Below are 20800 nucleotides of genomic sequence, written 5' to 3'. Positions count from 1 at the left end.
GTTATTCGAAAGTTATCTTGCGCGGCCGTTTTTTCATCAATTTCTTCTTCATCGTGAAAATGAAAATATACGATTCAAATTTACAAAGCAGTTATTTTTCCTACATTAATGAATTTTTGAAATCTTTTTGTATCATACAAATAAACTGCATTTAATGAGTATACGTACCAAATGGGGCAGGTTACTGTAATAAAATTTCCAATTTTCCAAATCAATACAAATATTTGAGGTAACATAGTTTTGTGTGAAGCTTTGTATTACATTTAAAGAAAAAATCTTTGTTTTGTGCTTAGAGTTTTTGTCTGCAAAATCCATCCACAAAATTTGCATTTCTTTTAAATACATATCCAAGATTTGATTTTATTGTCAACACTTACATACAATGATTAAATAAACGTCCTGTATTACTCCTCAAAATAATCAATATTATTAAGTAATATTCATCAAAATGTGTTTGATTGACTTGGTTGTTTCATGTTATTTTTGCCAAATAGAAAAAGTGGTATGGACTTTTTTGGTACATAAACTGCATGTACTGGTAAACATGTTTATTTATTTATTTATTTATTCAAATTAAGTTATGGATAAAAAACTATTTTTAATTTGTATGTTGGTTTTGTTTTCTTTTATTTTATAAATTCTACAAATTTATATAGGTTTTCTATAAATGATTGGTGTATGTATCTTTAGGTTTTATTTTTTTTTAATAATGCGTGTAATTGATTTTTTTTTTAAATTTGGAATTTAAGTTTTTTGATTTTTTTTCTAAAATGTTTCACCTTGGAAATGTGAGCGTAATATGGGTTGTGATTTATGTCCTTTTTATTTAGTCATATTTTATGCAAGTATTATATACGGGTTGTTATGGTGTTTGTTGAATGAAATTATTTGCTTAATCGAATCTTTACCTTTGAGTTTATGTTAATTTTTTTATTAATTAATTAATTTACTTAAATTTTAAATTAAATAGATTTATTATTTTATTACTTTAACATTGAAGAAAGCGACTTTTGTATTCGATTTGCTTCAATGTCGTCTTTTAATTGGTTTTTACCATCACTAGAAATGCGGTAATTATTAGTGTTATAATTTGCATTACAATTATTTACGTTTATATGCTATAGGGATCCAGCCGGAAAACTTGTAGAGCTATTACTATGTGCTAAACTAATCATTGATCCTGATAAACTACCTTCTTCGTCTGGGTAAGTCTCCCTTGATACTTCGTTTATGGATAATGCACTGAAAAAAAGTAAGTTACGTAAATCCGTATATAAATAGTTATCAGAATTTAGCAAATATTTTACAAATGTATTGCAATAAAGAACAATTTTCAAATTCACAAAAATATATTTAACTTGAGATTTTATTCATGATTGTATAATGGTGTGAACAAGTAAGCCAAGTTGTATGTCAACACCGCATAAGCTTCAATAGAAGCTTAAATCATACCATTTTCAACTTTTTCTTAGCATATATTTATGTGAATTTAAATCTCTCAAAAGAAAAAAAAATCGATAAAAACAAGAATTCTAAATAAGAACAAAATAAAAAAATAACTTTAAGAAGATATTTTATGCTAAATCCTCACCTGAAACCCAATGCAGCTGACTCTTCGTCAAACGACTCCAGCTCCTTGGCTTGTTTCTCGTGTTTCATTCTAAGCCTTTCGGCTCTTTCTTGATTAAATTGCTGTAATTCAGCTTCCATCTAATTAAAATAATTTTAATTAAATAACCTTTTTAAGTAAACAATGAGGTATTATGTAATATTAACCTTGCTCTCTAGCAGACCTCTACGAACGCTAACGCGATTTTCTAGTTCCTTGCGCTCTCTATCACGTTGTTCCTGGGCTTGTTTCTTATTTTTAATTTGATAAGCGGTTAGAACTTCAAGTTCATATTCCAACAATTCTTTTGTTCGTTGGCATTCAATTACTTGGCTTTCGTCAAGTTTATAGCTCTGACTCTGAAACATGTCAGCAATGCTTTGTTCATACTAAAATAAGAGATAGAGTTAAAAACGACGTATGTTATATAACTTGTACATAATAATTAGTGGCTATACTTACTTGATCACCTAACAATGTTAATTTTCGGTGTTTTTCTTCTTTCAATTGCTTTATCACTTCTTTTTGATGCTCTTTAGCCGTAGTTTGGAGTATTTGAGCCTTATATCGTTTGTATTGTTTTGTTTGAGTTTTGCATGTCTCACGAAACTGTTTGCGTATTTGCAGTTCTTTTTGCTAACACAAAAAAAAATTACTCTTATGTACACATTAAATTTAAAGTAACAGGTACCTTCAAACTCTTTGGATGTTGTCTTATTTCGAGAGCATGTTTTCTCACCAATTCCTTTCGAACTCTCTCCATGTAGTCCTTTTGATTTTGTAATTCCGTATCATGTTGTTTGTTTATCTAAGTGCAATTTATAATTTCATATTAATATCAAAATATAGTGGAAAATTGCAAAACTGTAATACTGATACCAATCCACTACCCTATGTTTAAATATTAACAAGTCTTCATTTGTAAATATAGCGTTGATATATACTTTTAACATAGCCAATATTTTAATGAAATTAAAAAAAAAACACACATTTTCAGCAAAAATTCTTAGGCGTTTCAAGGCCAAAAATAAATCAATGATTCAAACATTATTTTAAATTGATCTACATGATGGCTCTGCCAGGGAATTAGCGATCTAGCATATCGAGATCATCGATCAATTTTAATTCATGCACGTTTTGTTGGCACTTTTTGCAGTTTGAGCAATTTCTGACAATGTTATATGAAGACTGAACTTTTTCAATTGTAAGCATCATAATAACGTTTAATTTGGTATGTTATGGATCTTAGATGACTCTCAAATTGAATCTTCATTGTTTGTCTTATTATATAATATGCCTATAGTATATTATGTATTGTGCGTATTTTTTATCAGGGAAGTTTTCAGATGAAGGTTTCGTCTTTCAATATGATTTTCTCATTAGCCGAAGAAGCACAGTCAATTATACAATAAATGCTAAGTTACAAAGCTTGATGAGTTCTGATTTGTTGACATGTAGGTAACTTAGTGTATATCATAATATATTGCTTTAAAGAGCCTGTATCCGATTGGCAAAGAAAGTTTGAACTAACATGCATGTTAAAGGGGATATTAGTTGAAGTTTATAGAATCTAACGGTAACGGGATTCTTAGGAGTCACAATAGAACAATATTTTGTAATGTCATACTCTCTCGATTAAATGAAATCATTAAAAAAAACCGATACATTTTAGTATACAGTATGTATAATGGGTTCCCCCTTTTAAAATTAAATATACATATATAATATATATATGTGTCAAAATGACACCTTACAAATCAAAAATTGAATACAGTTAACCCATTAAAAAAAAAGTTGTAGAAACAATAAGAACTACTTTCTATCATTGCCGGTTATAACTTGACAAGGTTGAAGCCAGTTGGAACAGTATATAAGTTTTTCGTCTTACAATGCCCGTATTACGACCTATGGTAAAAAAAATGTCCCGCAAAAAATGTAGAGCCAGCATTTTATTTAGTTCATAGTTTGTTATATGCTTAGGTTCTATGTCTGAACTCATTTTGAAAGGAAAGGTATCAAGGATGCGAGCTAACATTTTAGCTTAGCTCACTTTTGAGCTAGCCAGTTGTTGATCTGGGTACAATTAAGGTGAAGGTTTAGTTAAATTGTTGTTGGGATACCTAAACAAAAAGAGCATATCTCCATTTTTATATTTTTCAAATAAATATGTATTTTTCTGTTTCTAATTCACCTTAAAATTTGTATTATTTTATTAATTTAAAAAAAAATGATTTGTTCATAAATTTATTAAACAAAAAACGAATTTAAAACTGAAAGTATGGTTATTTGTTAGAGAAAATCTTCTTTGCTTTTTAAAAATACCTAGGAAATGCAAAATATTTCTTTGCACCTGCACAATAAATTATATTTCATAGTGATACCTTGATAGGTAACAGATCTTTGTACAAATTGATTGGCTTTTTGTTTCTGAGTTATTTTTAAAGAAAATATCAATTGCGTGTTTTTTATTTTAACACAAATCATACCCAAAATTGTATGTTTTACTATCTCGAGAATTTCTAATTATATTACTTCTGGGCTAGTTAACGTTTGTACAAAATATTAGTCACTGGTTAAGTACAGAAAAAAAATAAAATCAATTATTTTGTAGTAGTGTAGTAGAAATAGGCAACAGTTTTGTTTAGTGATTACCTTATAATTTGTTAAACATGGAGAGAATTGTATGTGTTGTGGGTAAAAGGCGCATGAACCACTAAGGTTCTAAGAATATAAGAAAGAAGTGCAAATAGCCAATTTTACCATTTCTTTGAATATTATATATCGTAACCAGATATCATTATGTGAGATTGTTACGCTTTGATAATATTGAATGAAAATGTAGACAAAATCTAAGAGATACGCCAAGTTAAAAAAAAAACTAAGACCAGTATTTACCTTCACCCTTAATGTTCGAGTATACAAGAACTTGCGAAGTGCAAGTGTAATAATGTAATTAAAAAGCAAATAAAATTAGAGAACAGAACTATAAATGTACGGTATCTTACTTGATCTTCTCTTAAGTTATGTACACTCTTTTGTTGTCTATATTCTAGTTCTTGAGTTTTCTCGTGATGCTTCAATAGCATTGAATGGGCTTGTTCTAACTGGAATTGCTTTTTGCTCAGTTCCTACAAAGAAAAGGATATCAATAATTATTGAACATACAGAAGAGAAATTATTATTTTTTGCTTACATCTCGCAGCAATTGATATTCCAATTCATGCAACATAATCATTCGCCTTCGTTTGAATTTCCTCATCTCTATGTCTATATACTGCTTCTGTACCCGTAAAAGGCGCTGTTCTTCTTGGGCTTCAGCTTGTTTCAAGTTATCTTTTTGCGATTGGAGAGTCAAATCACGTTGGCGTTTTGGTGTCGACTCATCCATTGACAACTCCCGTTTCCATCGTTCTTTGTTTGCTTTGTACTCTTTCTTTCGATTCAAGTCAAATGCTTTTCGGTCACCCTCCTGCTTCGAGGAAATGTCTTTGTGAAGTTTTTTCTCGGCCACAGTATTTTGTTTAATACGTCGCTCCAATTCCTGTTGATGCTTTACCTACAACAAACATATTATTTATTTCAATATTTGTACCGTAATTTTGTTTGTAGTTGTGGTATACCTCTAATCTTTCCAGTTCTCGTGTGAAATTATGCAACAACATGTCATATTCCTTATCAAGGGCCGCTTTATGCGCTTCCATTTCAACTTTACATTTTTCTTCCAGCTTAACAAGGGCTGCTTGATGTTCACGACGCATTCGTTTATAACCAGACATTTGTTCATGCATCTCCTCCTTAAAATAAAACGTTTACATATTCAAATATTATGTTTTTTAATTAAAATCTAATTAAAGAGATCATACAAATTTTTGCAGACAAAAATACTGTGCTCAAACAAAAACGTCCGTGACATTAAACAAAAAAACTTCCAAGTGAATGCAATAATGAAAGGGTTTCCTTATTTCGTGTTTCATAACAAATTATTTTATATAAAAATGTCCAAAAATATCAGTTTGAATAATATGATTTTCAGCGAGTAATATGTGAAGCAAAGTATTGATTTCTAAAACAGTTTCATTTTGATAATGATTTATTTTGATATAGACAGGAAAGTCTACAGTTTTCTCATAATAATTTACACGGATCGCCTAGAAAATTCCATCTTACTTATTTTATCGAAAAGAAAAATTGTGGAATGCATTGCGAATTACGATAACCGCAAAAATATATTTCCTTATCGTTTCGTTGCAATAGTAGTTTTTATTAAATAAAGATGTAAATTTCTAATTTTGTAGAAATCTAATTGAATCGTACGTGCCGATTTGTGTTTTAATTTGTCGATTTGGAAACCTAAACAACGCCAAACTATTTGTCCAATCAAATTGGCTCGACGAACTATTTGGGTTTTTGATTTTATCTGCCAACATTTTGGACCTTCCGATCCATTCTCTTAACTTATAATCGGTAGTGTCTATTGGTTTTTTAATTCGCTTAAATTTTTAATTTGTAATCTTTAATATGTCAATACCAGTTTGATTGGGGCGTTAAATAAAAACTTTGGCAATGCATGATGGGAATTCAAAGTGGGAATATATTAACAAAGTAAAATGAGTTGCGTGCTATTCTTGTATTATCTAAAGATCAAATATCGTATTTAACGTAGAAATCAATGCATTTTTGATTTGTATGATTATAAGATAACACAGAAGAATCATTTTTTCCAAACAAAGATTTGTATAACCTAAGTGTATGAAATATTATTATTCAAAACAAAATATTGTAAAAGAGACAGTTATTTGAATAAATACATGGTCAAAAATAACAACTTTTATTTGAACAAAACAGACAATGCACGTTAGCTTACTAGATCTTCTTTTAAGTTCTGTCTATTCTTCTGTTGAGAGAAACAAAAACATTTAGTTGAATAACAGAGAAAGAACTAATATAATTACACCTTGAATGTGGAATGTTAATAATAACTCCGCTGTTATTTAAAGTGTGTTGACTGCAGCTTTATTTCTAATAATACAATTTGTTTTGTTTAAGTTTATTAATTTCTAGTCATTTAGAAATGTCAACAGCGAAATGTATTTTTATTAATTAATAACTATAAATCTAATGCATCTACTACTATGTATATGCATATGCACATCATTACGTGAACACAAGTTCGAATTTATTATTGATGTACATTTTTGGTTAAAAGTTTAAGTTCGCTAAGAAAATATAAAATGAAAGGAGATATGAATCAAAAAAGCTTTCAGTTCTTACAATTTAACTGCCTTACACATATTTGTAAGCCACGAATTGACAGACAAAGAATAATACTTAAGTCTTAATAACGCTGTTTTAGGACTAATATCAAAACAAGCTAAATTTAGCAAATTGGGTTTCACTTATAGGTTCTCTTTCACAAATGTTCAAAGCTTTAATGATTAATGATCAGTGAAATCTTTCGAAGCTGGTAATGGGACACCAACAAATTAAATTATGACGTTATATTTTTTTATCAGCAAGCAAACAAATGTATATAACAAATATAATAACTTCAAACAAGGAAAATCCAAGTTTTAAACATCACATTTAACATAAAAAGAAAAAACTGTTTTAAACCTTTACAAGGAAATTATGAAACTAAGGCAACCAATAGAGTTAACGTACGTAGCAGATATCAGCAGCAGTTCATTTAATTTGTAATCAATACAATCCAATCTATTTAATTTATAGGAGTTGTTTTTTTTTGTTTTACTTTTAGCATTTAGCGTGTACGTTAGAAAAATAACTTTGCTATAATACCGTGCAGTTACTACTGCTTCCACATAAAGCTGAACAAAGATATGGAAACTCCTAAAGAAGGTTAAACAAAAAAAAATACAGATTGAAATAAACAAAGGAGAAAACATTTTTAAAGATCACAATACTATCGCTACAATGCTAGCATATAGATGCAAAAACTTACCTGCATATGTTCCTTCTGTTGTTTTGTCACAATACTCGTAGTTCGTATAGTTGCAAAATTGTTCGGCCCATGATCGTTTACAGCATTAGATATTGCTTGTTGTGAAGAAGCAGCAGCGTAAACAGCTGCAGCTGCTGCTGGTGAAGGCAAATAACGAGGAGCCTGCATCATCATACGATCGCCTTGACCTCCACTTATCATTCCACAGGATGCAGGTGAGCCACTTCCTCCACCAACCCCACTTCCTCCAGCATTACTATTATTTTGCATCACAGGTGCGGGCACAACCGATGTCGAATTAGTTGGTGTTACGTTGTTATTCATATGCATCATATTTGGCAATGGTGGAAGATTACGATGCCTTGATGAATTCCTTGAGACGGCTCCTGCTACCGGTAGATTGTGGTAGTTTGGTGTAGGAGGTGCACCGTGATTTGCTGCTGGTATTGAGTTTGAAGAAGAGCTCTAAAACCAAACCAGAAAAAAATATATTAGTAAGATCAATATACTACATGTGTAAATGTTGGATTTCTGTACTACTTGACTACTGGCCGCTGAAACACCAACCGAATGTATAGAATGTTCCGATGTAATACTATTACTTTTACTACTATCGCCTCCGGCATGCTCGTCTTGTTGATCATCAGTATCACCGATTGTACTTTCAGTCTCTACATCCACCATTAGGATTTTCTTCATTTTGCGATAATTTAAATTGTCTAATTCTCGTACGGCTGCCTTTGTCCTGGCAATTAATTCGAGGAGAGCCGTTTCGGAACGTTGTCTTGTTACAAATGAATGCGTCAGTAGTTTTGTCGATGACGGTCGATCCGTTGGTAATTTTTTCAGACACAATTCAACAAAATTACAAAAAGTGTCCGACCAACTTGGAGTCTGGAAATTGGTAGGAATATATTTTGATTTGATTTGATAAATTTAAATAGTACGAATTATTTCCATTACCCAAATTCAAGCTACAAACAAAATTAAAACCTTTTGGACTTAGGGACGATAACAGTAGTTTAAATTACATTTATAAAAACAAAACAGAAACAAGGTTAAAAGTAGGAATATACAATGATGTCACTGTGCTCTGTTGGTTTTACTGTAAACAGTAACTTCTTTAAATTTATTATTTTTCAATTAAATTTTCCATTTATTGCTTTCCAGCACGTTTTTTCAACAATCAAAAAATTTACATTTTTTAAATCTGGACTTTAAAAATTGTGTTTTTTCTTCTAGTGTATTAGTTAAGGTAACGCAATGTTGATGAATGAACTCTAATTCAACTTCACCCTTAGATTGCAAAAATATGCTGACTTTTTTAAACCCCATTATTTTTTTTCAGACACATTGGAATTAACAAATAATTATAAAATTTAAACAAATTCAATAAACTATCTATCGATCTACATTGGAAATATAGGTTATTTTGATTAAATTTATTGACTATTATTTTAATGGCAATAAGGTACAACCATTTTGAGAAAATCGGATTAAAAGAATCAAAACTCATTTATTTATAGCAACGTACTTACCGAGAGTGTTGGTGATTCATTTTGAGCAATGTGATACAATGCTGACATTGCGTTCATATTAAAATATGGCGGTTTTCTTTCAGCCAGTTCAATACAAGTTATACCAAGTGACCAAACGTCAACTTTTCCATCGTATTGTCCTTCGTCCATAGCCAGTATAACCTCCGGTGCCATCCAATAGGGGGTACCAACAAAACTATTAGCAGGGCATTTAATAGCAGCGCTACCAAAATCAGCCAGTTTTACAACACCATTGTCAGTGAGCAGAATGTTTCCCGCCTTGATGTCGCGATGAATACGTCCCAAACTATGCAAATAACTCAGGCCACTCAGAACACCACAACAAATTGCTGAAATTTCTTCCTCGTGCAATGGTTTTTTATGTACTTCTATTATATCTGAAGCTGATCCCACACAGTACTCCATTACAAGCCATGCTGTGGATTCGCGTAGGTAGCAACCCTTGTATTCGATGGTATTTGGATGGCTCAATTGGCCGAGGAATCTGAAAGTAAAAAATTATGAGTTGAAAAAAAATCAATTAAAAATACAATTTCTTGTACAGACCGTATTTCTTTTAAGATGTCTTGCCATTTTTCCAAACTTTGCTTGCCCGTATATGACATCTTTTTAATGGCCACAATTTCTTTGGTGAGATTACATCGGGCGTAGTAAACTGCACCAAATGACCCATGGCCGATTTCACGGAGATCTTCAAATATCTTTTCGGGATCATGTTTATAGAATAGATCAGCTATTTCGGGATCTTTAAGGCTACCAGGTCGTGCAGAAGGCATTGCTCATTATTTATGTAAGTGTTTATTTATTTTTTCACCTTAAGTAACAAAAAAGTAAATCATTACAAAATACACCAAAATATCGGAATGATAAGAGTAGAACAGAAACGATTTTATTATTTATTAGTTAAATTCACAGAGGCATTTGCATATGTGTCTTGATTTTGAGCAGGTCTAAATAACTATTTCAAAATTCTGTATTATACTTTTCGGTCATAATGATGAGAATTAAGTATAGTAATATAATAGCATATTTCACTATGCTGCATTAAATAACACTCTCAGAATTCTTTATCTAACTACACGTATTAAGAAAAATCGTCAGAACTTGATTTATGTTTTATTCGTAACAAATTACAAATATTATTTTTAGTAATATTAAGATCAGTATGGCTAAAATATGTCTTGCGAAATCATTGACAGGGGAGGAGAAGGCAAAAAGCAAAAGTAGTATTTACCAAATAGCTAGAAATACTTCACCACGAAGGCGGGACGTAATATCATCATTATAAAGCGATTATGTGATTTGAGTCAAATTCGAACTATCTAACCGAACAAAATTGAGAAAAGTAGTGTTTAGGCAAATGTGCCTATAGTGAAGCGGGTTATTCGACAATTTGAAGACTTAGCACCTGAAATATTTAAAACTAAGGAGAATCTACCACTTACCTTTTCCATAATAAGCAACATCTGAAATCAAATGTTGCAGTTTTGTACCTCTGTTTATCCCGCATTAAATACCCGTGTTTGGTTCAACTTGAAAATCAAATAATCTCTTTTTGGCGATAAAAATAAAGCCCAAACAAAAGTCTAATAGACAGTAAATAACCGCGTTTGTAATACTAAGTATGCGAGCTCACCCGAGAAATTCAAAAAACCAAAAGCGTACATTAACATTGCAACTACCAACAACTCATTATATTGGCAGAAAATTTTGACTCTTCCAAGAAAGCCCATTTAACATAGCCTTAGAGCAAACATCTAAGGAAAGCACACTTTCCGTTTTTTATAAAAAAAAAGGGGAAAAAACAACAAGTTATAGACAACGAACTCAAGACTTCTAAACTGAGGCCATCCATTAAAGGCTCGGACTTTTTAGGCGACTATTGTAATGCGATAGGAAATTTATGGTTTTCAAATCTATTGAACATTCGTTTTTTGAATGCCCGCAGGCATAAAAGCATTTCCAAATCATTACGGCGCCACCACTAAAGGTGTGACTTCTTTAATATTTGCCATAGAAGTTCTGCACACTTTTCTTTGTTATTGTGTCCAACCTAAAAGAGCTTTCATCAATGATCAATACTTTCTCTTACAATCATAAATACTGAGGCATACGTATAATTGACGAACTTGTGAATTTAAAGTCTATTTTTTTATATTTTGGGTATTGTTCTGTGAAGTAATGATTCATGAGTCAATGAGTCATTTTCACAAGTTTTAATATTATATCTTCTGATTATTTCAATTAAAATTAAATTTTAATTCATATCAATTTGCATAGTTCTGTAAAATAAATTAGTCCGACCATTTTTATTACAGTTTCCAGGCCACAACAGGTATTTTACAATAAAGGACATTAGGTCACCTATTGTGAATTGATCACATATTCGACGTTACCCAACATTTTCCGATCTTAGAAGTAATTTCGTACTATTTTTCAAAATTAATTAAAGTGATTTTAAAATCATAGGCAATAAAACTATACCCGTAACTTTATGTTGTAACCTGGATGATTACAGAACCGTAATGTTTCATATCTTTCATTCTTCTATACATAGATTGTTCTCTCCAAAATCGAAATAGCCAAGTGAATTTTCCGACTTAAATAATTTGTCTGTAATTACACTTTATCTAATTTGCTTACTGCAAATTATTACCCTCCTATTTGCATGTTCAGACAGAACTATGCACGCAATGTGTAATCTATTTTTCTTATGTTCAAACGTACATATAATTCTTTTAGTTAAAAACACTTATCACTAAAAGAGCCTTCGTTATTCGACAAAAGGGTTATATTATTAAAATAAAGGGTAGCAGATACATAAGTATGTATGGATGAGATTTCTACACTTTTCTTTTAAAATATTTTGGATACGAAGTTATTTAGTGCTTATGGTTTATATACAAAATTTTTCTAAAAAATATTTACATGTTTTCAAGATACCGTCTCTTCTGAATTTGATTTTTTTGTAATTCTCCCAATATTTGCAGGTGAGATTGGAATACCATCTTGCATCAACCAAAAATAAAGAAGTGTCTCTTTTCTAAATGCACGTGAAGCAGTAATCTTCTGGTACTAAAATAATAAAGTTTTAGTTGCCACCAAAAACCAGTAAGGTTCTATTTTTGTCTCATTGTAAGTACTAATATTGAAAAAATACAGTGGCTCCTACGACTAATCGGACAAAGAAAATAGAAATTTTCGCAATGCAATTTCGGGGCGACTTTCCATTACCGTAGCAAAAACTTCCTTCAGATTTTTCTTTACAGTTAGGTAGGGGTCTCGGAAGCACCCCCAAGTTCTCTCGGAACTCCTACAAAATGCCTTAGATAGGCTAACAAAATGTGCTAAGCAATGTGGCTTGGACGTCAATCCACATAAAACAGAATTAATACTCTTTTCGAGGAGATATAAAATTCCTAAGATTAGCCCACCCAAGATTAAAGGAATACCATTAAGCTTTTCCGACCAAGCTTAATATTTAGGCCTCATTTTAGACAAACAATTAAATTGGAAGGCAAATATTGATGAAAGTGTAAAAAAGGCTACTGTAGCGCTTTTTACTTGTAAAAAGGCCATAGGATCAAAATGGGGCTTCTACCCAAAAATAACCCCCTGGCTATACACTTCGGTAATGAGACCGGGACTCATTTATGGAGCTATCGTATGGTGGACCGTACTGGACAAGATGGTAAATCTAAATAAGCTCATCAAAGTCCAGCGGCCAGCAGGTATGTGCATCACAGGAGCACTTCGCTCAACACCAACGGCAGCACTGGAAGTGCTTTTAAACCTAACACCACTTGACATCTTCTCTAAAAAGGTGGCTGCCAACTCATGTGTAAGGCTTAGAGCCACCTCTCAATGGACCAGTAACAATACTGGACATACTACTATTCTAGACAGTTTCAGATCTATCCCAGACCGCTTAGACTATACCACCCTAAAAATGGTATTCGGTAAAAGCTTCCATGTGTCCATCCCTTCAAGATTCTCCTTGGAAGAAAAGAGATCCCTGGAAGACCCCTGGAAGACGATGACTTCTATACAGACGGTTCAAAGACCGATAACGGAGTTGGAAGTGGTATCTACTTGGAACAACTGAAACTCAGTCTATCATATAGACTTCCCAATCAATGATTAAAGAAGCACTATTCTGGCTCAAAGAAAACGTTATATCTTGAAAGGATATACGAATCTTCTCGGACAGCCAAGCCGTTCTTAAATCGCTCGCGTCTGTCTCCACAAACTCTCAAATAGTCTACGATTGTCGATCATCTCTGAATGAGATGACGGAACAGTTTAATATTTACCTCATTTGGGTGCCGGGCCACAGAGTAATTCCGGGAAATTGCAAAGCCGATGAGCTCGACTCTGCCTAATATAAGACAAAAACATAACATAGGAACACCACTTCCTACATGCAAATATCTTCTCAAGCAATATGCTCTAGAATCAACAAATGCTAGATGGTCACAGAGTACCACCTGCCTAGCAACCAAGCAAATATGGCCATGTATAGACTTAAAACGGTCAAAAGGCTTGATATCACTGAGCAGACAAAGTATAAGCTCTACATTTGGAGTAATAACAGGACACTGCCTCATAGGAAGACATGCTCTGAGGCTAGGGGTCTACACAAATGACTTCTGTAGAAAGTGCATGGACGAGGAGGAAGAGGAAACAGTCCAACACCTTCTATGTACATGTCCAGCACTCTGCATTAGGAGGAATAACTTTCTCCTTCTTCGATAATACCAGTGAACTGGTAACGATTGACACAAAACGTCCTTCTAACTTTATTAAAAGTACAAAATGGTTTGTTTAAGTTTATTACTCTCCCATGAGTAACCTCATAAGTGGTATTACAATGGACCCTTGAGGTCTACGTGCTTCAATGACATCTGGCCAGCCACTCCAACCTAACCTAATCTAGGTAGTTGTCTCATTAGTACATGGTTTAAATATTTAGGGGAGGAAACACCGTAAAGTTATAATAAATATTTTCTTTTTCGGACTTAACCCTAACATCTTCAAATATTTTTTTTAATTTATAGTACCGCGCGGTGTACCAGCAGCAAAGTTCTTTTTGCATTTAAATTCAATGAAATTTTCTTTACATCCCCAAAAAGAACAAGCGTGAACAAAAAACAGGGAAAAGATTAACCATTTTGGCGTATGTTTTATGAGAAAAATTGATCTTTGAAAATTCATTTAAAATAGAAATAAATGTTTCCTCTCCCTAAAATTGCTTTAATTATATTTTATATTATGTTTGCATATTGCTGCTGCGGTAATAGGAAATTAAGCCAAAACAAACAACATTTAAAGTTATTGGCAAATTAAAAAAAAACTACTTAATTTAACCTCACTCACACTTAATCGGACATTCAGTTGTTGCACTGTAGTCTAGCTAGCTGCTATACTTTTCAAATGTCCTTAGATTCAAACTGGAAATTTTACTTCAATATCTTCTCCTTGCAGAAACTATCAACAACATTATTAAAAAAAAATAATAATAATCCTTTTCCAATATGAGAGAACACTATTATAACAAACTTCAAAAACAATTGTAATAAATCAGGGTCAAAGTTCAGCTTTCAGTTAAATGGAAAACCATGATCAGCTGACATATTGACATATTATGTAAGTAAAATTGACTTGATAGTAGAATTTTGTTGACTAATTTTCCAGTCAAATTTGCAATAAAGTTGCCTTAATTCGAAGGAACATTTTGGGAAGTTTGCTAATCAGATACTAGACACTTGCCTAAACTTCATGTCCCTTATGTCGACTGAACCTGCCCAATATTATAATTAAGACGGGTATTTCGTAGTTCATTCATGCAAGACTTAGTATTTAATACCTACTGGAATCTCACGATTTAAAAATGAAAATATTACTATTGCCCATGTTCTGCAATTCATTTATTGTGAATACACTATGAGTAAATAAATTTGGGTGTTCCAAAATTCGTTATCGTGAATTGGATTATCGAACATGTAAATGGCTAATGGATGTTTTGTTTTTCAGTTTATTCCATTTTTTGAACGCATTCAAATTACATTTTTTATTTCTGTGAATTGATCTTTGATAGCCTCCTTCTGCTAGGAATTGAAAGGTTGCAGCAAGTTTTTAAATTGAAGGAAACGTTGAAGGTATTATAAGTGGTTTTATTTCTCTTAGAACATATAAAAAAGCGTCTTAAAATTACTTTCTTTATCAGAACAATTCAAAATAATTTTCGCACACTTACATTGTATTTGATTTGTTTCGCAAAATTTATTTTTTCTCTTGAATTCTTCTTCCTTTTTTCAGTTAAAATTGCCAATAATATTGCATCCATCTTCAAAACAGCAAACATTTTTCATCAGAAACAAAATAAAAATGGATGGTTCTTCAGTTCTGACAGTTCGAAGCAATTTCGAAGTTTCCGAAATCGATCGTATTGAAGAACATGCAATTTCATTTCACGTGAAATTAAAAAATGATTTCAATTGACTTTCGATCGAAATTCGGAACATGGGCGTAAGTCGTATAATCTAAGCACAAAGGGAAACAAGCTGAAGGAGTACGATGAGAAGATTCTTGTTGGGCAAATGAACATTATAGTCTTTGGAATCTGGAAAGTTTTTTTTTAAAGAGACCACAAGTAACGAAATCATTACTTCTTCAGAATAATGCTCGAAATAGCGGTGTAGCTGTGTGTAAGAAGCCATACATCCTTGAAAAAAATGTAAGACTTGAGTTTGCTAATGAGCATATAAAACAGGACTTTATATTGGATGAACTAACATGTCGACTTGCTCAAAATAACTTTAGACAATTTTAAGAACTTTAAAACCGGCATTTAAGAGTGCAGGAAATAAGCTCTGAAGTATGCTGAAAACGTTGCTGTTCAATATCTTTGAAAGAAGACACAAAAAAAAATACGCATTTAAGAACTTAATAGGTATTAACTTTCTTGCCAGCGATCTTGGGTTCAACACCTGCCTGTGCCATCTAGTTTTTAGTTCACGGGTACTGACTCTTGTGAGGAATTGACAAATTCTCCAAGAGTAATTCTTGTCATGCAAAGTTCTTTCTCAAATTACCGTTTGGATTAGGCTTAAAAACTGTAGGTCCCCTCCATTCCTGACAACAGTATATGAACACTGGAATGGTTCCAGTTCTCAACGGATAATTTCGCCACCTAAGTTTTGTATGAGATGTTAAATTATAAATTTGTTTTTAATATTAATTTTGTGTTTAATGACTTTAATTGTAATTGATTTTTTCAAACTAAAAACAAGTTTAAATGTTAGGTATATAAAATGGCTACAAAGTTCTACACCCGCTCTACATTTTCTTGGAAAAATTATATTAGGAAAATATATTCCATGTATCCGATCAGTCGTGATATCCACTGTAAGCGGTTAAGGATTGTTTTAACAAATATATCCTACTAATATGTATGTATATATTTTATATAAATACCAATTGAGGGTACGTATTTTTTTAAGGTTCTATTCATTGTTATGATGCGCTATGAGGACAATAAGATCGGAAAGATCTAAATTATTAAAAATTTAAAGACTACAAATTATCTTACCACTTTTTTTTAAAGTTCTATTTGAAACTTTAGTCTCAGACGGGTCAAGCTGTCAAATTTAGAGAGAAATTGTGCCAAAAATGTGGACGTACATTCATCAAAGAGACAACTTTCTCAACAAAATACATTATTCCAGCCATCCTTAAATCCAAATAGTTAACTACCTATTATAATTTGAACTTACAATTTAATATTATTACTATTAGACAGAACACAAATTGAGGGAAGATCACCAGCTAAAGCACTAAACATTGGAATATAATTTAATAATTTTGTGTTTTGAGTTTTTTTAGAGAAATGACAATTGGAGAATACATTTATCTTTGGGTACGAACTATTGTTTTTGTTGTTGTTTAGGCTATTTCTTGTTTACAACTATTTTTGTTTTATGGGTAATCGAAATAAATGTCCAGATATTTTTTGCGAAGGACTTTAGCTCTAACAACAGTATTAACTCCCACTTCAATATTTTTTACTTAAAATGTATGTTCAGCAATGCGCAGCGCAGGAATGAATTTATCCACTTTTTACTAATGAGGGTGAAAATGATGAAGGGAAATTGAATAGACAAAAATGATGGAAAATACAGATTTCTTACAGATAAACAATTATTTAATGAAACGTAAGCAATGTTCAAATAAAAGTTTGCCATATATATTTATATTAGTTTTTTTTTTTACTTCAAACCTAAGAATTTATTTCCAAATTATCTTACTGTCTCTGATAAAAAGTTAATCAGAGGAAAGATTAAGCTAAATCAAATGAAATTAATCATTCAATTACAAAAAACCATCCCAATCCAGGAAATTAATCGCAAATAATGAAAATGAGATTTAACTTTTTTCCGACAATTATTTTTTATCGTCTATTTTGGGTGTGGATTGGATACTACGCTCATTTCTCGTTGTGTCGCACGTACAAATTTGTCTGTAGTATGGTCCACCGTCCATCACTTGGTCATTTATTTTTATTATCAATAGTCGCTATTTTTTATTTTATTTTTCAGAACCATGGTTTATTCGTTGTAGTTTTTGCGCATAGGGTTTTTTCTCATAGCTTACGAAAACGAAAAAAACAATATAAGATTCTTGTTATTTGCAAATTGCTAGGTACACAAGATTAAGTCAGTGAAATGTCCAAATTAAACACTAAAAAAAATGTTATTCACTTACATTCCTTCAAAAAACGGACCAAGCACAGTGCAGTTGAGATTAAAATTTGCCTATTTTAAATTCAATATTGTGCTCTAAAATATTTCCACTTCATGTACAAGAGAAATTAATTAGACACATTAATTTCCAAGTTCGTTGGATTTACTTTCGTGTGTAAATCTTCGTGTTCAGTTTTTTCGTAGGTTTTTTTAGGATTTATCTTTTTGCTATGGGGGTACTGCTACTGCTGGTGCTATGATGTCTTTCCTTCGCAAATCGACGGACACTTAAAACCATTTCCCTTTTTCACCACAATTAATGCGAAGACATTTTTTTTCGTCTTGTGCTGCTCCTTACTGCCATGCAACGAACAAGTTTTCTTTTGTTTTTAGAAAGATTAGTGTAATCAATCACTTCACATTTTTGTCAAGGTGCAAATAAAATTGCATTTTTAATAATTTTATTATTAACAAAACTACACTCTTTGCGTAGCGGCGAGGCGACACACTTCAAACGAAAGAGGTTGAAAAAAATTCTTTGAGATAGAAGAATAATGGAAGAACTATTTTTTAAACATACACGAGACAGAAGAGACAAGAGGCAAACTCCTTTTTTCACATATTTTATATTTTCATTATTCAAGTCTAAATTCTGCGCCCAGATGTGGTGGAAGGTGGAGTTTAATTTGTTTCGTGGAAGAAAAAGAAAATGGCGTGTAAAATTGCTTTAAGAGTAATACCATTTTATAGTTCTGAACTATTTTAGAAATAAATTGTGTGTGTTCATATTTTGGATGCATTCAGTGCCTAGAATTGAATTGAATGTCAATTAAGTGAAATACTTTGATCTTAAATTATCAAAACATAATTGCTTTTGATATATAGTTCCAACCATTATAATTTTGGGTCGACTTTTCATTACCACAGCATATACTAGATATGGACTGATAGTCGATTTTTGTTCAAATAAAAAATCCCCCAAAAAGTGATTCCACCTATTTAGCTTTACTTTCCTCTTAAGGTTTGGTAAAAAAAGTATAATAAGGTTTGGTTCAAAAATATTTATTAGTTTAAAGCCCTTTTTTAAAATTAAAGTTCCAATTTTCTGCATATTTGAGCTGAACCTACAAAAGGGCTTATTTAATAGCATTAAGGAACAGATGACATTAGTGCGAAGTTGGTAACTAGCAGTTCATATCTATCTAGTAGGTCAATGAGTCGCAGTAAAACAGATTTAAAGTATTAAGGCGGGGAGACAAAAGTTGTTTTGGCATCATTATTATTTTCCTTGTAAAAAGCTCATTTGGTATTATTGTTTTTTTAAATAAAAACTGTGCGCTTTTTGTAAAGTACCTCAGCGAGACTGTCTTGTGTTTTTTTTTCTTTATTTAGCTCAAAGTATTTGTTAACTTTGAACAAAATAAACAAAAATTGTTTTTTTTTTTCAGATTTGACCCATTTTTTTTTTGACTAGGCTTAACTACATTTAACTTCAAAAAGAGCAAATGTAAAATTATCTTTTGTCTCTTACCAACACACTGTTAATTCCAATCATTCATTTTATAAAAAAAGTGAAAAGTTTTCACTTTTTCAAAGCATCATAATACGTGTAAACAAAGTTGAAATCAATGAGTGATAGATGTCTCTCAGATCAAATATTTTTGGTTAATACGCTTTTATTTGGTCAGGTAATGACATCTTTGTATATAAAATCTGTAGAAATATCATGGAACTGTTTTTTTTTGTTTAAGTTCGCTGTAGCCTCAAGATGCCGCTAGAAGTATTTTAAACAAAAGTTAAGCATAAAAACTGCTAATGTCACGGGTGACACCCCTATCAAAACTCACTATTATAGTACTATTGGTTTTATATACAAAGATGATAAATATTTTAAGCAATAAAAAACAAACAGGGAAAAATAATGTCATGAATAACCATGAAACGTTATGCTGCTGTAAAATAAAGTTTTGGGCCGATGGTTTTTTGACAGGTTAGTTATACCGATCTCTACTATTTTTTGGCATTTAAAAAAATGTCCCTAATTGACTTCAATAAATTCAGGTTAGGATGGGTGATTGAAAGAAAACCTGAAAGGTGAGAATGCAAATGGAACAATTTTATTTCGATCAATAAAATAAAAAATCACCTGTTCGATGAATACAAATTTAATCATTAAAAAGTGAGAATGAACTTAAATTAAAAAAAAAATGTTTTTTAATTCACTTAAATTTGATTTGAGACTGTACAGAAAATACATTTTGTGTGAACAAAAAACAGCTACGTTTAGTAATTCAAAGTATGCATGTGTTTTACATTCAAAAATTAAATCAGAAAATAAATAATTATCAGTTCGTCTATTTTAAAAAATGTATTAAAACATAGCAAACATTTTAAAAGTATGTATTTGATTTGCATAAAATTAAAGTTAGTTAGTTTAAAAAAAAATACTGACAAAAAACAAGTAATTTATTTAAACAAAAGTCACAGTTATGTATTTATTAGTCTATATTTCTAAAAATTTTGAGAATTCTCTTAGCTAGATTGACAGCATGAAGTATAAAAGAAATCGTTATTCATTTTCACCTTTTAAATTACTTTTCAACTGTGCGATAGAAAATAAATGATTAAAAATTCGTATCCAAAAAAGTCTAATCTAAGTGTTTTGACAAAAAGAGGGGGGGGGTGAATTTGCATTTCCGCAGCACGAATTTCCTTCTGATTTTTTTTGTACAGTTAGATAGGGGTCTCAATAGAACGTGGTTTAAATATTAAGGCGAGGAAACACCTTTACGTCATTACCATACATTTTTTGTATTTAATTTTTTGAGCCTAAAACAAGTTTTTTTTTAATTGATAGCCCGGCATACTAACAGCTAGGTATGGTACTCTCCTGCTCGGGATCCCTATAGGATTTGGGGTCTGTGCGAGTTTA

The 20800-nt window shown here is 31.5% G+C and overlaps 1 protein-coding gene across 2 annotated transcripts; it reads right to left on the bottom strand.

Annotated features, from left to right (window-relative positions):
- Window positions 1-898: 898 nt before the first annotated feature.
- On the bottom strand, window positions 899-18494 carry LOC129944581 (serine/threonine-protein kinase Tao). 2 transcript variants are annotated; one of them, XM_056054110.1, is made up of 13 exons: window positions 17891-18494; window positions 9674-9941; window positions 9107-9611; window positions 8109-8462; window positions 7569-8033; window positions 5230-5403; window positions 4803-5165; window positions 4615-4737; window positions 2301-2417; window positions 2072-2245; window positions 1777-1998; window positions 1592-1710; window positions 899-1242 (listed from the first exon to the last, which is right to left on the bottom strand). In XM_056054110.1, the coding sequence occupies exons 2-13, from the start codon at window positions 9901-9903 to the stop codon at window positions 1119-1121; spliced, it is 2970 nt and encodes a 989-aa protein (XP_055910085.1). In that variant the 5' UTR covers window positions 9904-9941; window positions 17891-18494; the 3' UTR covers window positions 899-1118. The 2 variants fall into 2 exon arrangements, with proteins under 2 accessions (XP_055910085.1, XP_055910084.1); XM_056054109.1 differs by having other exon boundaries at window positions 8106-8462; window positions 17891-18493.
- Window positions 18495-20800: the final 2306 nt, after the last annotated feature.

This window comes from Eupeodes corollae, chromosome 2, assembly GCF_945859685.1.
Source record: "Eupeodes corollae chromosome 2, idEupCoro1.1, whole genome shotgun sequence".
Taxonomy (NCBI): domain Eukaryota; kingdom Metazoa; phylum Arthropoda; class Insecta; order Diptera; family Syrphidae; genus Eupeodes; species Eupeodes corollae.
This window is presented reverse-complemented; position numbering and strand designations above follow the sequence as displayed.